This window comes from Arthroderma uncinatum, assembly GCF_011692745.1.
Source record: "Arthroderma uncinatum strain CBS 119779 chromosome Unknown scaffold2, whole genome shotgun sequence".
In the NCBI taxonomy this organism is placed as follows: Eukaryota; Fungi; Ascomycota; class Eurotiomycetes; order Onygenales; family Arthrodermataceae; genus Arthroderma; species Arthroderma uncinatum.
The window spans coordinates 354,326-373,550 of record NW_022983864.1 but is presented as its reverse complement, the minus strand read 5'-3'; the positions used below and the strand labels follow the sequence as shown (position 1 = coordinate 373,550).

The following is a 19,225-nucleotide window of genomic DNA, read 5'->3' as shown; positions in this document are numbered from 1 at the left end:
GGTGACCATGCCAATTCCAACTTTGGTGCCTTCGCCTTGAACAACATATTCCCGTCCCACAATGAATCCAAATCCTTCAGAGTCGTCTCCCCTCCTCCGCCATGGAAAGCCTACCTCCCAAACCAATTCCCAAGCTGCGACTGCCCAGCGATCCAAATCCGTAACGTTCAGCCCAACGACCAGGGGCGAGTCGGCGTACGAAGCGCAAGATGCTGTCAATCAGCTTAAACCGCTGCATCCTAGTGCACCTCCAATCGTAAGGGGCGCTGCCGGGCAACCTGTGCTGGCTGCGCTTAACAGCAAGCTCCGTCGTCGACACAATCAAGAACCGTCACTAGGAATTGCAGGGAAACCACATGCGTTGCCGAAGATTGGTCCCCAAAGAACGACGAAAACTACACAGAAGCTCAAGCTTCTGCCAAACCCTGTCACAGGCGAAGACGATATATGGATCGACGATGAGATCCCGAGGGATGTCTACTCTCAGATAACAAGGATCAAGGAGCCGACAGCAAGAAGAGATGCGGCGAGACTGGGTAAAGGAGACAGGGAGCGCCTTCCTCGAGTCACGGCATACTGCACTGCCAACTCATACAAGTTGGAGAGTGTGATCAGGTTCATGAAGTCGAGAGCGGCGACAAGAGGCACGAACCCCAAACTTTTCGACGAGTGTGTCTATTCGCCTTATCGTTATGATGACGAAGATAAGATGAAAGCTCCACGCCGATGGAGTGACGGAATCGCCCAGTCCTCCCTAATACCAGACACTAACCCACGCTCCCAACTTGACCGCGGATTCTCAGACAGCGAGTTAGAAGTCGAAACTCATAAGAATCAGGAAAGAGAGAATCTTCTTGATATGCATGTGAACAGCGACGACCACCTTCAGTCTTTCTCTCCCCCGACATCGCCCCGTGCCCTAATAGCAGCACCTCTACCTGACGAGCCTCTCATTTTAGACACAGCAATTGATACACCTGAAGTGTTCTTATTTGATTACGGCACCGTAGTAATATGGGGTATGACCGTCGAACAAGAAACTCGATTCCTAAATGAAGTATCTAGGTTTGCAAATTCTGTACTGAGTGCAGAGGATATGCAAGTGGAGAACTTCAACTTCTATTACACCCGTGACTATCAGGCTCGAATATACAACGATTTCATCTCGTTACGCGACCCGCGAAGTTACATGACAAAACTAGCCATCTCGCATGCGCTGTCACAGTCCGTCAAAACGTCCCTTTTCGAGGATTTAGTCAGTGAAACAATCACGGCTACATCACCGTTACCATCTCAGATTGCTCAGACAGGTGGCGTGAACCTTACTCGAAGACAGATAAATATGCAGATCGGTGAGCTCTTTATACTTCGCATAAATATTCATCTCCAGGGGTCTGTGCTTGATAGCCCTGAACTTATGTGGACGGAACCTCGACTTGATCCGATTTATCAGGCTGTTCGAAGTTACCTGGAAATGAACCAGCGCGTGGGATTGCTCACCGAGCGTCTAGACGTTATTGCCGATCTCCTTGCTGTTCTCAAAGACCAGTCAAGTCATAGACATGGGGAGTACCTTGAATGGATTGGTAAGTTATCCCTTTCCGACTATCTTCTTCTCCCGAAATTTCAACTCTAACTCATGACACAGTGATTATTTTGATTGGAGCGGAGATCGTCATCGCAGGGATAAATATCATTGTCGATTTATATGCAGGTATCGATTAGTTGTCAGACCTTCATATGGAAGTTTATCTCAACGGCGAGGTAGGTGGTTCATATGTTAAATCAAGTGAAGTAACCACATGTCATATTATAGAGCTACGAGTCTTCGTCGCAAGACTCCCGGATGATTTGGCGCTTTTTTTTAGTCAAGCAAGATTGTTTATTCTTTTTTTTTCTACTCTTTACTACGTACTCTTACTTCTTTTTAATTTTGCGCGGCTAAGTCTTTTTGTTGTCTTTGCTTCCCCTGCACCTTCTGGTCTCTGATCACTGCCATTGTTACACAGACACATGTTACAAATTGTAAATAAGTGGTGTACGTGCATGTGCATATACGAGAACAAGCGGGAGGCGTCGATTGCTATTTAGCCACTATCGGTGATTTAACCTGCTTAGTTTGTACTGCTTCAGAGAGTTACCTATGTTTTTGGACCGTCGAGCTATCCGAAGCATGTCTCGTTTGCTATAACACCATTTCAAGGAATCTGCCGGGTGTCCTACTAAGCATTACTAATCTTAAAAAGAACGGTACCAATATGACCTTGGATGGAACTAAAACTCTGTATTATTCTTGAATCTAACGCGTGCGTCATATTATCAATTAATGCGGTTTGCTATCGGCCTCTATATTCGTGTCTTGTGTGCCCGGCATTCCTCGGACAGCTCATTATGTACAATAACAAAACATGGAAAATCATTTGTAGTAAGTGTGGAGAATGGATGGGTTTCCAGAATCTTTGGACCAGATCTCAAATCGGCCGAATTGTGAGCCAAGGTAGATCGAAAACTCGCCACTAGCAGAAGCCGCCTTGCACGCCTGAGTAACATCGAGAGCCTCCATATTATTGTATGCCGGGACTTGGACGGTGTTGAAAACGTCCCCAGAATCAGGAGCGGTTTCCCCTGAGACGGTATCTTCGTTCCAGTCCGAGGACAAAGCTCGAGAGACAGTCACGTTGATTGGTGCTTGGAGTGGTGTGGTGAAAGCTGGGAACTGGACGGTACATTTCCTGACCTTTTTGGCCGGAACAGGGAGCTGGTAGCCAACAATAGAACGGATATAGGCCAGGCCACCGGTGTTTGCAAGGATGGTGTTGTTGTGGCCGAGAGTGCACTTGTAGCAGTTCCTCTCTGGGCAATCAGGGCAGCTCACTGTTGAACGCAGGATGGTCGAGTCCTTGAGTGCTGGGCGACTGAGCTCATTGAGTTTTGGAGCTGCCGTTGCAACGTTAGCAAGCATGGCGAGAGTAGATATTAAGAGGCAGCTGGAGAAATGCATGGTGAGAAGCTTGTTTTGTTTTGTTTTGAGATGGAGAGCTGGTATAGATAGCTGATAGAAGTATTCTCTGTGAAGTAATTGAGAGGATTGTTGACTGTGATGAGAAAGGAGGAGTCGAGAGGCGAGTCTCTGCCCATTTTATACTCTCGTTCTCGGTAGTTATACTTTGGAAGACATATGCGAACATAATAACGTTTTGTTGAATGTTCTAATTCGGGTGCATCCCAAGCGCCAAAACTTTAAGAAAGTAAGACATGCTCGAGATTCTAGCATGGTCGCCGCCACGTCACTGGAGGAAGCTGAGCTGGTGGAAATGAAGCGAGATCCTCTGGTCCTCCACGCTCGAATCGTCACGATGCTTAGTCCCTAAAATACGAGAATATATCGACTAATGACGGATGGCAAAAGCTTCTTATTGGCCTCTAGAGCTTCATCCGAGACAACCGCCATGGACCCTTGAGAATTGTCTCTCCTGTTCTTTTTTTGGTGACTTCTATCCCCAATGGCGTACGGAGTAAGTACGGAGTAAATACGGGTGTCACCGAATCCATTGAAACAGGCAGTGGCCTTCTTAGTGACCTCGGGACCTTAGGTACCGAGTCACAGTTAGTTATTCAGCGAGAACCAAGTATATTCCTAATGAGGTCATCGACTTTTTAGTAGAATTTTATTCGTTTTGCAAGTCATTCAATTTTCCTTCTCAACCAACTACCTAGGTATCTAACCTATTTACTACAAACAAGACGATGTCTACTACTACCTCTCATTCACCCTCGAAGACTACCAGCGTCAAGGTTATGGAATCCTCGCAGCCAATTGAGTCTATGGATACCAACGCATCCCCAAAACCTCATCCAAAAAGGGACGTAAATTTCTTGAGAAACTCGATTATTACTCTATAAAAGCTCATCTCAAAGATATGTGCAAGGAGGAGCACGATGCACTTGCTGAAGAGATTGGCTATAAGGGCCAGCTCTAGATGAGGACTCTATTAAAGAAAAGAAGTGACGGGCTTATGATGTGCTCTCCGCGTTACTTACTCTATGATGTCCACTTTTCCTCCATAATGCTATTAACGGTGTCAGCGAGCCGTCGGATGGCTGTTTGCGGATAACCGAGCATCCATACTCCCTTGCCACATCTGCTTCCTCACGGTTCCAGGGTATTCGCCATCTGCATGCCTTGGGTTGAGGCTGGCATCGAGCATCCTTGTCCTTATGTGCATCTTGTAAGATGTTGGGATGCTGGAACTTCGCCGCCAGGACTGACTTTCTTAGATGCCGGAACATTTTTCTTCCGCTGCTTCAACCTCAGCTCCATCGTCACTACTATATTGCTTTCGACATAGAAGCCATCTGTTGTCCATATTCCCTATAAAGCAGACTTAAAGGGTATAAACTGGTATCCATGATACAATACGCCGGGCCTTGATGGACTGTGGATGGATGAGCCACATTATAGTGAATGACACAGGCAGTTCCCGTTTGTTGTATCTATAAACCACTACAACGTCCTTTGGTGGTTTTCTTTTCTCCACAAGGTGACGCCAGAGGTTGCCATCTACTAGATGAAATATAATGTAGCTCAATCTTTCGAATATCCGGGCGGTTGGTGCAAATAGTAGGATGATAACGCCAGCATACAACTTCTAAAATGGGGGTAGAAATCCTCGAAAAGTGCGGCTACTACACACCTAAAATATATCCTGGGCAGATATGACTTTGCCTCTGAGATAGAAGCCCCGGTCTTTCAAAATGACACCGAAAATCACCGGGATAGCGCTTCTATCAATATATCAACGGATAATGCCCCGACAGTTCGTACCGAGAGAAACGGAGGCTTCTCCAACGATCACCATACATCACGTCATGGCTTAATACCCTCCAGCGTGTTATATGGCATAGAAGATGGAAGCCTTGAATGTGAAGGTTTCTATAACAATTCCTCGGATGAGCCTGAGGCGATCTTGCAATGCAGTACTCTGTCACCCTAAAGGGCCCCTTAGCTGGAAGACTGATACTTTAATGAATAATCCTCTGGGGTGATCAAAAAGATAAGGCTGCAGCAGTTGACTACAATTACGCGGCTAAAGCAAATGAAGGTGGTGAGACCAGTTCTGATGCGAACTTTAAGAACTGCATTAGTATCCTCTCCACTAAGGGAAAGCTAGTGCGCAGCCCACCTTTTGAAATTGCGAAGACACCTACCCCCCGGCTTGTAACTGCTATTGACCACGGTGGTTAAGAGGCCTCAGCACAAATTACCAGCCTCCAAATCCAGATCCGGAGGATGAATCTGAGCTTTTCAGCGGACTAATGTTAGAACCAAGAGCCTTTAAAAGCCCACGAGCAGACCATCAGAGGATATTTGGGAGTAGTCCAGTGGTTAGGTACTTATCGAAAGTATCTCCCCAGACCTGCCTTAGTCGTTTTAACGCCCCCTGGCAGTGCATATTTTGTTATCCGAAGTCTAAAAGAATCTGACCAGGTTGAATATGGAACTAGACGGTCAAGTTGGTTGTACCTCGAACACTACTTCAGATAAGATCAATCGCCTAAATCGTGAGGTAATATAGCTATCCAGAAACTGGTTATTGGAAATGGAAGTCCTCTCACTGGTTGCTGTCAAACGACGGCGGGGAGTTGCTAAACTTGGAATGATTCTGTCTTGGAAAACTCTCTCATCAACCGACTTTTTGTCCTAATGGTTGATCACTGTGTTGCCTTATACTGCCCAAGCATATCAGTTTGAGCCCCATCAACTTTATCTTCTTTCTTTTGCTATAGGCCCATTCAGATCATAAAGAGAGATATAACAGTGATACAGCCTGCTTATTATTTTTCAGAAATAGTATCGTATATATATAAGCCTCAATCCACCCGCTTGAACATCGAAGAAAGAAGCCAATGTAACGTAGGTATCACATTGTAATGGAAGTGGTACTTCCCATAAACGAAGTAAACAAAAGAAAAGGTATCCCAGAACATAGTATGTACAAATCCAAGCTCGTTACGCCATATAGTCTCCTAACATCACCCAAAGCAAAAGGAAAATAAGCAATTATTGCCAATACACAGACATACTCTAAACAGTATCATGTGCATTGTGGCGGTTTGATGGGTTTAGTTCAAGATAACTGTTGCCCTTTGACATGGTAGATACCGAGACCTTATGGCTGTGGTTGGAGTCGGGCCACGAGTATTGTTTGGAGGACCTGTCGGAGCTGCCGCCCTTTTCGAGTCGTCGACTGTTCGAGGTAGAGAATAATCCTTTAACCGAGGAAGAGAAGGCCTTGGGCCAGTGGCGATCAAGAAAGGCGGGAAGGAGCAATAAACATCCACAGAAGATTCCGATATTTGCTTCGATGACGCTATATAGATTGTTAGATATTTTGACGAATTTTTTACATAAATTAGGAATCTAGGAGATATCACTTACGCCCAGACAGCCAATCGAGAGATATTCCACGTAGCGTCGGGGCTACTCTTTAGGACAGGAGTCTCCGCAAGTCGAACTATACTGGCAGCAACGGCGCTAAGTAGGGTAACCGTTAGTATGAAAAGAGCATCAGTGGTAAGTTGAACCATGGACTTACAAAATGCCTAGGCCGAAAACAGCAAGAAGCTTGATCTTGCGGCGAAGTTTCATATTCAAGTTCCATACGGGGTAAATTGGCAGGATAAGAACGTAGAGGTCCGTTGCTGAGCTAAGAGCACCGGATAGGTATGGAAGGATGACTGGATTGATGCAGCGGCCAGGAATAGCCAGGTTCCATGCACGTGCAATAGGAGAGCAAGAGAAGACGGTCGCAAATAAAATTGCGACATGGGAAGTGCTAACGAAGACGATACCGAAACTGATGAGTATTTTTGACAAGGTCTGCGGCGAGAAGACACGGCGGTAAAAGAAGAGGAAAGTGAGTTTGATCGTTGCGGTAAGAATCAAGTAAACGTATTGCGCAAAAGTGAAATACTATATAATGTGTTAGTTGTCAGCGTCCTCGTTATCCGGCGAAGAGCTTATGTTTCGTACCTTCAGAGCGTCTGAAAGCCAGAGCGGTGGAGTGTCCCATAAATGGCGCCCGATACCCAGAGTATACGCTTTAGAAATGAAGTTAGTGAGACCGTCTCTGAAGAGCTATAAGCTGCCAGACTTACATTTTATCATCAACGCCGAAAAGGCGACGGTCAGAACCTATATCTATGTCTTAGTCCGCGGTCCACGAAAGATGATAGGGGTACGTCTGCCTACAAATGAAACGAGGCAGAGATCTATAACACGATCGCATTAGTTTAGTTCAATTACTGGACTGATCGTATGGAGTTCGCTTACAGTCATCTACTCCCATCTTAGTGCGAGTGATGATGGTACGGGTGTATATCCGCATCGCAACTGCAGTTGTAGCCAACGTAAGGCATACTGTATGAAGGGCGATATTGCCATTCCATTGGCTTGGGGGGTCGACGATATTAGGAGTAACTCCGGGGGGAGGAGGAATAGCCCCTAGCCACTGAGTAGCCATAACTTCGTTCGTCGATAACCTGAAGCCAAGTCTGATATAGACTGAAGGTGGCAGGAAGGACGGAGCTGAGTCTTGTAGGATGAAGAAACGTACGGATCACCTTGACATGAAGAAGACAGGGAGACCAGAGGAAGAGAGAGAAAACAGAGACCAGACTTGCAGAGGCAGGATATTATATTACGTTAACACCCATCGTCACCTTTGCTCAGCTGCAGGTCATGCAAAGAAGTTACCGGATAAATGAGGAGATCAGGAGCACGATGTGCAGCGATTCCCTGATTCCCTGCATGGTTCCCCAAGCTGTCGACCCGTGCATGATTGGCAACACAGAGCAAGATAGGAGGGTTTCTCTGGTTCGTCGGACCGAGAGGAAGCCTATACAACAGGATCATCGAATGTAGACTTTCATGCTAAAAACAGACTCACGGATGGGGGATATTTAGGTATGGCTAGGGCCACCCCCCTGGCCTGGTCTGTGGCTCCTCGATCCTTCACCGTTCAATCCCCTCAATCGGATTGCCTGTAGCCCACACGTAAGTTACTGTACCTCCATACGTTGGACAGGTGGAGCAGGCGGCCTCTGGGGGCGCAATGTAGTTCGTATTTCAACGCCGGTGATTTGCTTGGGCTATGCTTGCCATCAGCCTTGAGCCCCGGTCCAAAAGTTATTTGCATGAGCAACCCAGATCAGAATATCCAGCCAGAGACAGGTATGGAGAGCGTATGAAGAGCATCAGCCTCGTGGCACCACGCAAGGCCAGGATGGGGCCCCGGGAGTTGAAGCTGGTATATCACCTCCCTCTCTGCGCCTAGTCCTGTGGTGCTGGTGCCCGGGAGCCAGCCTCGGGCAGCTTAAGACGGGCGGCTAGGGGGCTAGCTTGCGGCAGAGGCTGGAGATCTGCTGTTAGGCCCACGGCTGTTTTCATCTCGTTCGTTGTACGGAGTAGATGTGTGTCTTTTGTAGTCTCACGAAGCAAGTAGTGTAACCGTTGTGATATGGCCAGCATCGCAACAAAGAGCTGGTTCCAAACGTCCAGCGTCCGTCGATCATCCTTGTACTCCGTAGAGCGCATAATATACGGACTGCCGGAGCCCAAAAGTCCCGTTCAGCGTCGTGGGATTGGGCTTTTGCCTGCGCTAGTGCAGCCTTTGTCCCGGGACCAGCTCGTAGTATTAGATGAAGCCGTGAGAAGTCGAGGTCGAACAAAAAGGCCAGCGCCGTTCTCCGTTCCCCTTCGCTCATTTCACCCGTGTGCTTTGTTCTTTGCTACTCGTGCGTCCGTTCATAGTTCTGGTTGTCGCCATGGTCTTGTTCGAAATGCGCGGCGTTGTGGTGGCGGCGTTGTTGTTGCTTGCGGTACAGTAGAAAGATATCCTGCCGCTCCATACTAACTAATTGTTTTTTTTTATTATTATTCTTGCGCTTCACATTTCAACTGACAGATATGCTAGTACCCTATTTGCAAGATTATATACAACTTGTACTTCCATCCGCTAGCCAAAGTCCCTGGGCCGCGGATATGGGCTGCCACCCGTCTCCCGTACATCCGGGCTCTCATCCAGGGGACGATAGTACACGACTTTGAGAAGCTTCACCAGGTGTACGGACCTGTTATACGAATAGCGCCGGATGAAGTCACATTTGCGCAGGGAGAAGCATACAATGATATCTTTCGAATCCGCCAGGGCCATCGACAGTTTCTGAAAGACCCTATATGGTGGTCACGGCAGCCTGGTCAGCCAAACTCGATTCTCAGCGCGATAGAGCCGGAAAGCCATGCGCGCATACGGAAGATACTGGCTCCTGCTTTTACTACGCGTGCACTGAAGGCTCAGGAGCCGCTGGTTCAGAAATATGTCAATCTGCTTATCGAACGAATGCATGACAAGGCGGCCGAGGCGAAGAATGGCCAAAACGGGGTAGAATTTGATATCGGTCCCTGGTTCAACTTCACCACCTTTGATATATTTGGAGAACTGGGCTTTGGAGAGTCCTTTGATTGCCTCCAGAACTCGCGATACCATCCATGGATTGCTCTGCTTTTCAACAGTGTCAAGGCAGCCTCGTTTATTTCTGCTACTAAATTTTTCCCCCTCGTCACCTTCTTGCTCATGAAATGTATACCTGAGTCTCTCAAGAAAATGCAAAAGGATCACTTCCAGCAGATTGTCGACAAGGTAGACCGTCGTCTCAGCTGGGAACTCGATCGCCCTGACTTCATGTCGCATGTTATAAAGGCGGATGGCGGAACGAAGATGCCAATGGGAGAGGTCTATGCGACCTTCATGGTCATGACGACCGCCGGGAGCGAGACTACAGCGACCACGCTTAGCGGTACCATGAATCACCTCGTGGCTCAGCCGGACATACTTGCTAAGCTCACCGAAGAGGTGCGCAGTGCATTCATGAGCGAAAGCGAGATGAACCTGGAGGCTTTACAGGGCCTGCAATATCTCAACGCAGTCCTACGAGAAGGCCTACGACTCTGCCCGCCTGTTCCATGGATGCTGCCTAGGGTAGTCCCTCCCGGGGGTGATACCGTATGCGGGACATGGTTGCCTGGGGGTGTAAGTGACATATGCTGTCCCCCTATTTATTGTATCCTTGAAAAAAAAAAAAAAACAGAAAGGCTGACTCGCCATTTCTCCCCATCAGACCACAGTAAGTATCCAAGCATACACTCTCAACCGCGACCCATCATACTTCCACTCTGCCACCACATTCACCCCTGAACGTTGGCTCCCCGAGGCTAGTACCAACCCCAAATCCCCGTACTTCAGAGACCAGCGAAGTGCCGTTCAGCCGTTCAGCGTGGGTCCGAGAGAGTGTATAGGCCAGCATCTTGCATGGGCGGAGCTGAGACTTATCCTCGCAAGATTGGTCTGGGCTTTCGATTTCGAGGCAGCGGGAGAGAAGAAACTCAAATGGGAAGAGCTGAGGACGTTTCTGCTGGTCGAGAAAAAGCCGATTGATGTGAGAATCAAACGGCGATCAGAATAAGGTAAGATACGTGGTGTCGCGTAGATACAGGATGTGCGGCTGGAATGATACTGTTACGCTGATATGTCGGTGCAAGAAAAATACGGAAGTGGAGGGAAAGGGGAGAGCATTTGCCTGTAAATCTTGATGCGGCCGTTGCTCCAAATCAATCCATGCTATTATTTGGCTTCCCCCCGTTATACAAGTCGCAAGACCACACCCAGAGTCCAGGTTATCCATCCAGGCTATTGGCCGGCATCTTTATGTTCCCATCCAGGCCACATGTGATGCTATCCTGGACCTTACCGTCACTTCACACACTACCATGCATATATCCCATGGCAATATTGCTATGCATGGTCAACGCGGCGGAGCTGGGAATATCTCCGAATGTACTCCGTATTTCAAATTTTCTAACGGCATCGTTTAAACGGCCTGAAAATTATCTTCAAAGTCTGCCTTGGTCAGCTAACAGGCAACCGTGTGCAGCGTAGAGATAAGAAAGCGAAAGCTCTACCCATCCCCTCAACCACTAACTATACTTCCGTACTATGACGGTGAGAATCCATAAACTTAGCCTCAGGCTGAATACGACCCGGAGTAACTTGATGTAGTTAGCGACAAGTTTATCCCTACATCTACAGTAGTGCCGGTAAACCTTCGGCGGGGGTCGTTTTACGGGGTATCGATTTAAGTACAGGTTGTCAAAAGTCAAGGATGAGTCCAAGTTGACATAAAGCGACAGGCTAGGTCGCGGGTAAATAAAATAGCTAGCAGTCAACACATATAAGAGCATCACGCCACACTTGTAAGGTTAAGCCGTCGATAGTGATAGTTGTTGGACTCATATTAACAAGGTACAACTATATAACAAGTTGTCCTTGTACACTCCAGACAGACTATATAAACCATGCAAACAAAAGCTAAGGAGCAACCATCCTTGATGCGATCACACCTTTAAAAGTCATCTTATGGATAATGCCTTTTGTTTAGCGAATAATGGCTCGTACCCCCTTAGTCTCAATCTTGGGGAGCGGGATAAGAAAGTCATGGGCTTGCTTCACATCGCTTTCATCCGTTTCGAATAGCTCGAACTTGGGGCCGTTGGGCCGGAAAAGAACTGCGATGATAAGGCTCATCTCGGACATCGCCAAACTGCAGGAAGTCCGTTAGCCTCAAAAACTGTGGATACTCATGCATGTATAGAAATGGAGAAAACGCCGGTTATGCAGTATGCAGGCAGATCAGTCTGCACACCTAAGCTGCCCAATAGGGGTAAGAGAAAATAACACTCACTTCATTCCCAAGCAATTCCTGGACCCCCTGGTGAATGGTACATAGTTTCGGTGCATTGCTGGTGTGACTTTTCCAAGCCAACGGTCTGGGATATATTTATCCGGCTCTGGGAATACCTCTGCATCAGAGTGCATGAAGTAAGCTGACATTCCGACAGGCACCTGAAAAGAAAAAAACCCCAATATTAGAACTAGGAGTTTCTATAATATGGGGAATTTGGATATATGATCTTACCCCAGGAGGGATACTGTACTCCTTGTACTGAATAGGTACGTCGGGAGAAATACGAGGCAGTCTGTGCATCACACCGTAGCTGAGACTGTGAGGGAGAGTTAGATTAGCGTTAAGTTTGCGCAGAAGCTTAGAGCTGTGGCTTACCGAAGGGATTCCTTGATGAGAGCTTGGAGGAAGGGTAGCTTTTCCAGTTCCGCCCAGGATGGGACGCGCTGCGGCCAATCGGCCATAATATCCTTGAGCTCCTCTTCTAGTCTCGACCGAATTCCCGGTACGGACATGATGTAAAAGGAAGTGAAACCAATTGTACGTGCAGTACTGGCTGTGCCGCCACCCAGAAGCACCTGGGCTTCTTTAGCCAGTCGTTCTGGAGCCCGCTCAGACTCGGGCATATCGCTAGTCGCGATATAGTGGAATAGAGAGGCGTGTTCGTTGCTCTTCTTGCCTGTTCTCTCGTTTTCTTCCGTGTCTCTCAAAGCTCGGTATATGTGTTGCTTGGCTACCTGCATTTGAATACTTAGCGTCAGATTCGGTAATTCGCTATGCATGCTCCCTGTAATGTTGGAAAGTTTATACAAACCTCTTTGAAGTTGTTAAACATCTGGCCTCTGGGGAAAGCCTTGAGTAGAATTGATTCCGGGATGAAGCTCACAACCCTGACCCTTGTTAGAATTCCGCGCCACTGCACCCTTGAGAATATAGGGGTATTCAAACTCACTGGACAATCCAGGGGAAGGCTGTAAACAAGGGGATTGACCGGACAATCGAGTGTATGGTATCGTACCTGGTCACACTGTTAGATATGTGCCTTGCCATTTGGAGTAGACTTTCACGCTGCGTACCACTCCGGGTTAAAATCAGGATGTTTCAAAAACGTTTTATTTTCATCTCCGCTATCCAAGCAGATCTTCCCAATGATATCGCCAGAAAATGCCGAGAATGCATGGTCCAGTCGAATCACCGTGTTAGTCCCTTCAAGTGCTCTGATTCGCGACTCCAAGTTCAGAGCTACTTCTGCAAGCATGTCTTGAAGGCGCGCAATACCCTGTCGCGAAAAAAACGGCTCCAGGGGCTTTCTTCTCCTGCGATGGAGATCATGGTCCACGGTGAGCAAATGCGAGCCTGGAAAAAGTTAGCCCTTCTTCTCTCTTTTCCCCTTCTGGGTACTCAGCTTACCATCGAAATCAATGCCTTGGCAGAAGACGTCATAGTGACTTGTCCGTCGTTTGCTCTCCGTGACATAGATCTCGTTATAGAAATCAGGGTCGCGAATAGAGAGTTCCTCAGGGTTAATCCGAATTATCGGGCCTTGCAAACGCCGGGTTAGACATAAAATGGCTCATTTTCGACGTTGGGAAAGAGGTATTCACCATATTTGTTGTGCATCTTCTCAATTTCAAACAGGTATTTTCCATTATGCCACCAATCATAGTAGAATTCTGGCCAATGAGTTGCAGCCACCCATTTTGATCCCGGGAATTTTGCAAGAGGGGAAAGATATAGGTTATAGACGATACGGCTGATAGAATACAGTACAAAAGCCCCTCCCAAAACGGTCAGGGTGAGCGGCAGGTTGAAAAATATGTTGTCCATGGTGTTGTGATTTCCGGGCATTCGGAGGTGAGGAATGCAAAATAAATAACAAAAATAGAGAAATGTTCCCTGGCGACTGAAGTTGATTGCAGTGCACACGAGTATCTATTTATTTGCTGGGGCCGCCAGCGAGCCTTGTTGCCAGACGAAGACTTGAAGTGGGCGAACGGTTTAAAGGCCCTCGGTCCGGGCTGTGTGATTTGGCGACGTTGTAAGTCATGGTCGATTGGGTTTCCGTCCAGCCCCAGAATGAATCCTCGGATCAGCAACCAACAGGGGTTGGTATGAGTAAAAGGCTCTTGTCCGAAGTAAATGAACCCAATCAGCCGTCCGGCGCGTAGGTGCATGCATACGTATTGAAAACCAAACGAACAGCGACCCCATGGCCATGCTGGCAGTGCGTGCCTGACAATCACGGTGCTCACTGGCTGTTTTGGCGGCTGAGCCGTCAGACCACTAGCCTTGGGCTATATAGATGTGCATATGTATCTCGCATTTCTCAACCCCTGTGGACTGCCAACAACCAACTGTCTTGCCTTCTGGGTTGTTATACTTACTCCTTTAGCAGATAGCCTAGTTTGCGGCTAGCAGGCTGAAGGTGAGATATTCGGCTGGCCCACCTGACGGCCCCATAGAGTTATCAATGCCACACATGTTTTTACAGGCTTCGCTCCACACTTAGCAAATCTGGATTATGGCCCCCCCGTCTCCGCCTCGTCCTAGGTGCAAGCCTTTCCATGCTCTCTCGCAGGCTGAACGCCGCCGAAGGTTTCCGTGCCTGAGGTACTTCGAATGTACCTCCCCTGTACCAACAATAAGTTACCGAGGGACCGGCAAAGTGGTTGGTAGCGGGTGTTGTATAGTGTCGAAGGATTCATAGAGCGTCCACGCAAGGCGTATGTAAATAGTATTTATATGGAGGCTCTGGGGATCGGGACATGTATATAGTCTGGTCTGTCTGCCCCGATATCCCCTCGAATTGCTGTGTAATAGTGTGTGCTTCTTATATCCTCCGTTTAACATACCCAGCAAGCCAGATAGCAATTATCAAGCATGGAATTCCATTACTCCGATGAGATTGACCCATCGGTCTATGAGACCCATGGCCTTGCGCATGGCATCCCTCTCCGTATCCATCGGGATCCTTATAAAGAAATCAACGGTGCCCTTCGAGCCCAGAGCGACTGGAGCAAGCACGTACGTCCTGTCGTCGGCTACAAGGGTGGTTTAGGCTACCCTTACAGCTTCATCCGAGCAACTGTGCCAGAATGTCTCCCAGAACGACTAGAGATCATCTCGTATGCAAACGAGTTCGCCTTTCTCTATGATGGTAGGCCGCTCCCGACTTCATCCACACCGGTCCGATACTAACCTTCCATACCAGACGCCATGGAAAAACTTGATCTAAAGGGGGTGGGTGGAGAACGTCTATTCCCTTGCACCACAGAGCTGCTGGCGCTAACAATGAGCAGTATAAAGATGAACAGCATCATGATATGCTGGATGCTTTCGAGGACGACAAAGCACTAGATCAGAACGTCAAAAACAACGATGGCCAGGAGAAGAAACTCCAAGCCCAGATTTTGGCGAATATGATTGTCATAGATGCTCCACGGGCGATCACGTCCATGAAAGCATGGGCAAAGTTTGTCCAGCTCGCTGCTCGGACAAGATCCCGCCCATTTGATACCCTAGAGGAATATATTCCCAGCCGGGTCATTGACGCTGGCGAGCTGTAAGTGTTCCGAAACGTGGCCTTCCGTCGCATTTGATTCTAACAGCGATTCAGGATCTGGTTTGGGACCCTGACCTTCGGTATGGCTCTTACTATCCCGGACGATGAGCTAGACCTCTGTATGGAGTTAGCTAGACCAGGCTACGCCGCACTTGGCCTCACGAATGACCTATATTCCTGGAGGAAGGAGCGTGATGAAGCTGCAGCAGATGGTCTGGACTATGTCTTCAATGCTGTCTGGGTCATCATGCAAGAGCAGTCCGTCAGCGAAGACGAGGCTATGTTGGTATGCGCTGAGGAGATCCGGAAGCAGATCGCCGAGTACAACATCATTGTCGAAAAGGCGAAGCGGAACCTCAGCCTCTCCAGAGATACTCGCGCATACCTCGAGGCAGTGAGATACAGCCATACTGGTAATCTCGTGTGGAGCATCTACTGCCCACGATACCACGATTTGTGATATACCGTTATAAGAAAGGGTACGTATCCGTGTACATACGGCTGTTTTTCCTGGATAGCATGCAACATGTCTCGCAGCTGACCTTCCTCCGATTTGTTTCCTTTTTTGCTTTCGGCTTTGATTTTAGCGATTTAAATGTAATGAGATTTCCTGTTCCACATGCAGTTGATGTTGATTTCCCGTGCGTCTAGCGACGATGACTAATAGACAGAATTATGCAAATGAATATTCTTTTTTCTTTTCTTTTCTGGGTCTTCCGGACAGGGTACGCAAGGTATGTACTAGACAAGTATCATTTGGTATGTTTCTTGCTACTCCATGGCGAGACCCAGAAACACCTGGCAATAGTTCGAATTAGGGTTGGCCAGCCGTGTGGGTTGTGTCAGAATGCCGGGCCGAACCCCCGTCTATAGTTCCAGTAGCATCGGAGATGGGGTGCGTGGACATGGAAATGCGAATTACTCGCTTGCCAGCCCGCGACCTCAGCAGCGACCTAGGCAGCGACCCCATCTGGAGCCCGCACTCTGCCCGTATAAGTAAGTAATTAAGTATGTACGTGCCACCTTACCTAAGCTGATCTTGACGATCATCCGGGCGTGGCGTCGAAAGGATTGGAGGCGGGGAGATGGGAGATGGGGAGATGGGGAGACGGCGAGACAGCGAGATGGATGGGATGCAAGGTTGGAAGTTGCCTTATTCGGGCATCGTTGAAGCAATAAGGCGTAATCACGTGATCGGTAAGCAAATATCATGTGATCGTATGCTTATAAAGTGGAAATATAAAGCTTGGCATGCACGGGCTGGAAGTTCCATATTTAGCGCTTTCCTAAAGCGGTAATATACCTAGACGATTTTTCCTACCACATCTCAGTCGAATATCACAACACGTCGGCATATCAGATCAGGATGTGAGGATGTGAGGATATGTTCTCGATGGCTGGAGGGTAAGGTTTGTGCAGTTAAAGTCTCGTAGCTGTCATATCCAGCCACAACGTCTAACATTATTTCACTTTGCTAGGTTTATCTGTGTCCCATGAACTCGGCACAGCCTGGACTTAGCCTTCTTTCATTATTGAACCACTCGTGACAGGTAGATCGGTCTCGATAGGCTGCTGTGGGCGATCCCAGGCTCGCCGCTGCAGCGATCACGTTTGCCGGCATAGCCCGCTTTGTTCAACAACAGATATGTTGACTCCGTATATAAGGGAAATTCCACTGATTGGCTAATACCAACTCTTACTTGAAATCCAACTCGCAAGGTATTTTAATTACCAGCTGAAGGATTTTAAGTATGGGGAACAAGGACTTTCGGCACTAAGAGCCGTACAGCTCCGAAGACTTAAGCTCAAGCTTCGTTCCTTCGCGGCTTCCAAGCTCTCGTACTCCAAACGCTTGTTGTCCATCGGCGTCCAACTTTGAAGCATCAACGACTCCATACGATTTCTCCCACTTTTACCTGCACCAAGAAAAGACAACAGTAGTCTGTAATCAGAATGGGCGCCCAGTTTTCGCAGTTCTTCCCTCCCAGCCCGACCTGGACTGACGCAGACGTGGGTTCACAGGATGGAAAGGTGTTCATCGTGACAGGAGGCGCGTCAGGCATTGGCTTCGAAGTAGCTAAGATGCTGTACCGAAAGGGAGGAAAGGTTTACATTGCCGGACGCTCCGAGGAAAAGGCACAAAAGGCAATCAAGGAGATTCAGACAACAGTGTCGGAAGGTGGCAGCCTCGAGTTTCTCCATCTTGTGCTTGACGACCTAAGCACCATCAAAGCATCCGTCGAAGCGTTCAAAGAAAAAGAATTCAAACTCGACGTTCTCTGGAATAATGCTGGTGTCTCCCAGCCTCCTCTGGGGAGCCTATCCAAACAAGGAACTGAGCTACAGCTTGCAACTAACTGCCTGGGACCGTTCCTCTTCACGCAACTTCTTCTTCCACTACTCGAAGCCGCTGCTGAAACATCTAGCCCGGGCTCAGTGCGTGTTATCTGGCTAGGTAGTCAGATCGTTGAACTGTCTGCCCCCCAAGGAGGCATCGTCATGTCAGAATTGACTTCCCCACCACAAGATCAGACTCGCACCTACATCACCTCGAAGGCGGGAAACATGTTCCTAGCATCAGAGCTTGCCCGTCGGGTCGGCCAATCCCATAACATCGTCAGTGTCTCCCTCAACCCAGGTGCAGCCAATACCAATCTCCTTAGATACAGCCCGTGGATGAAATTTCTAGCAAGGCCGCTCTTGTATAAGCCTGAATTAGCTGCCACGACTGAGCTATTTGCCGGACTGTCAGCAGAGGTCACCCTGGAGGAGAATGGGTGCTATATCATCCCCTGGGGTCGGATTTCCAGAACGCTGAGACAGGATCTTGCCGCCGCGTCGAAGTTGACGGAGGATGGTGGAACGGGCAGGGCAAAGGAGTTCTGGGAGTTCTGTGAGAACAAAACCAGAGACTATATGTAGTAGTCTTCAAACGTGGGTTGCACGAAGCGAAGGGAGCAAAATGTTCGCCTGTTTTACATGTATTACCTAATTCTTTACTGTACGCACTTTTGACTTAACGGATAAGGATTGGAACTGATAGCGGAATACCTGAATTATGAGCCAATGGAATAAGTGATTTCCCTCCTTTATGGGTTTTATACATTGTAGGTCACATACCAGCCCGACAGCATTCCGTATGTGTAAGAAGGATTCACGATGCTCTAGGTAAGGCCAAGGCCCTAACCACGGCAACTAGTTATTTAGTTATGATAAGCTAACTAGTTAAACCCTCGGCGGCAAAGGAGGCGCGAGTTTAGGGCTCGTTCACGTCTTTGGGAGCTCGTATCAAACCATATTAAGGAGTACTGCTATATTCTTCCATCTCACTGTTTCATATATACGTCCTTCCTGAGCATAAATCAAGCAGACCTAGCATCTGATATGGAAGCAAATTACAATACTAGATTTAACAGTGACAAAGGGTGTAGTAAATGACAGGATATATATGGCTTTCGTGTTAGTATCCTAGCAACAGTCTGAATGGCGGCTGATCAAGCTACAAATGCCAGGGTCTGTTTCGTTGTATAGGTATGAGATCGATGACATCTCCCGTTAATGCGATTTTGCTGCTGTAGTTAAAAGTTCCTGGTGCATGTCCGATGCAATATGATGTTATGATATCGAGAATTTGTCAAGTTTGCTCCTCCAGTCATTAAGGGATGATAAGCAGATACATGTCTTCTGCTTGGAACGGATGGTAGTAAGGGAGAACAAAAATAATAATGTTTGATAGAAGAACTAATGGCCAACCGAATCTTGTTTAAGTAACCCACTATCCATTAAAAAGAACGAGACCGTTTCACCAGACGCCGTATTTGCGAATGCGAGGAACCGAAGATACCGAGAAGGGGTAAGGTCGGT

At 47.9% G+C, this 19,225-nt stretch overlaps 7 protein-coding genes across 7 annotated transcripts; 4 read left to right on the top strand and 3 right to left on the bottom strand.

Annotated features, from left to right (window-relative positions):
* Positions 1-61: 61 nt before the first annotated feature.
* On the top strand, positions 62-1,725 carry GIQ15_02056 (YagE family protein; the record flags this gene model as incomplete). Its single annotated transcript, XM_033549473.1, has 2 exons — positions 62-1,586; positions 1,649-1,725. 2 exons carry the CDS (start codon positions 62-64, stop codon positions 1,723-1,725), a joined length of 1,602 nt encoding a protein of 533 aa, XP_033406634.1.
* Positions 1,726-2,416: 691 nt separating this feature from the next.
* GIQ15_02055 (uncharacterized protein) lies at positions 2,417-2,962 on the bottom strand (the record flags this gene model as incomplete). Its single annotated transcript, XM_033549472.1, has 1 exon — positions 2,417-2,962. One exon carries the CDS (start codon positions 2,960-2,962, stop codon positions 2,417-2,419), a length of 546 nt encoding a protein of 181 aa, XP_033406633.1.
* Positions 2,963-6,085: 3,123 nt separating this feature from the next.
* Positions 6,086-7,523, bottom strand: GIQ15_02054 (putative Integral membrane protein Pth11-like; the record flags this gene model as incomplete). The annotated part of the gene is made up of 7 exons (XM_033549471.1): positions 6,086-6,371; positions 6,440-6,535; positions 6,597-6,973; positions 7,034-7,101; positions 7,159-7,195; positions 7,253-7,272; positions 7,334-7,523. The coding sequence occupies 7 exons, from the start codon at positions 7,521-7,523 to the stop codon at positions 6,086-6,088; spliced, it is 1,074 nt and encodes a 357-aa protein (XP_033406632.1).
* A 1,303-nt stretch (positions 7,524-8,826) lies between these two features.
* On the top strand, positions 8,827-10,524 carry GIQ15_02053 (benzoate 4-monooxygenase cytochrome P450; the record flags this gene model as incomplete). Its single annotated transcript, XM_033549470.1, has 3 exons — positions 8,827-8,880; positions 8,976-10,091; positions 10,180-10,524. 3 exons carry the CDS (start codon positions 8,827-8,829, stop codon positions 10,522-10,524), a joined length of 1,515 nt encoding a protein of 504 aa, XP_033406631.1.
* A 968-nt stretch (positions 10,525-11,492) lies between these two features.
* Positions 11,493-13,626, bottom strand: GIQ15_02052 (uncharacterized protein; the record flags this gene model as incomplete). Its single annotated transcript, XM_033549469.1, has 9 exons — positions 11,493-11,658; positions 11,800-11,960; positions 12,034-12,118; positions 12,178-12,536; positions 12,614-12,689; positions 12,752-12,817; positions 12,876-13,155; positions 13,210-13,341; positions 13,404-13,626. The coding sequence occupies 9 exons, from the start codon at positions 13,624-13,626 to the stop codon at positions 11,493-11,495; spliced, it is 1,548 nt and encodes a 515-aa protein (XP_033406630.1).
* Positions 13,627-14,679: 1,053 nt separating this feature from the next.
* Positions 14,680-15,821, top strand: GIQ15_02051 (fusicoccadiene synthase; the record flags this gene model as incomplete). Its single annotated transcript, XM_033549468.1, has 4 exons — positions 14,680-14,956; positions 15,011-15,039; positions 15,099-15,361; positions 15,416-15,821. 4 exons carry the CDS (start codon positions 14,680-14,682, stop codon positions 15,819-15,821), a joined length of 975 nt encoding a protein of 324 aa, XP_033406629.1.
* A 1,493-nt stretch (positions 15,822-17,314) lies between these two features.
* GIQ15_02050 (short-chain dehydrogenase) lies at positions 17,315-18,283 on the top strand (the record flags this gene model as incomplete). Its single annotated transcript, XM_033549467.1, has 1 exon — positions 17,315-18,283. The coding sequence occupies one exon, from the start codon at positions 17,315-17,317 to the stop codon at positions 18,281-18,283; it is 969 nt and encodes a 322-aa protein (XP_033406628.1).
* Between the last annotated feature and the right edge of the window lie 942 nt (positions 18,284-19,225).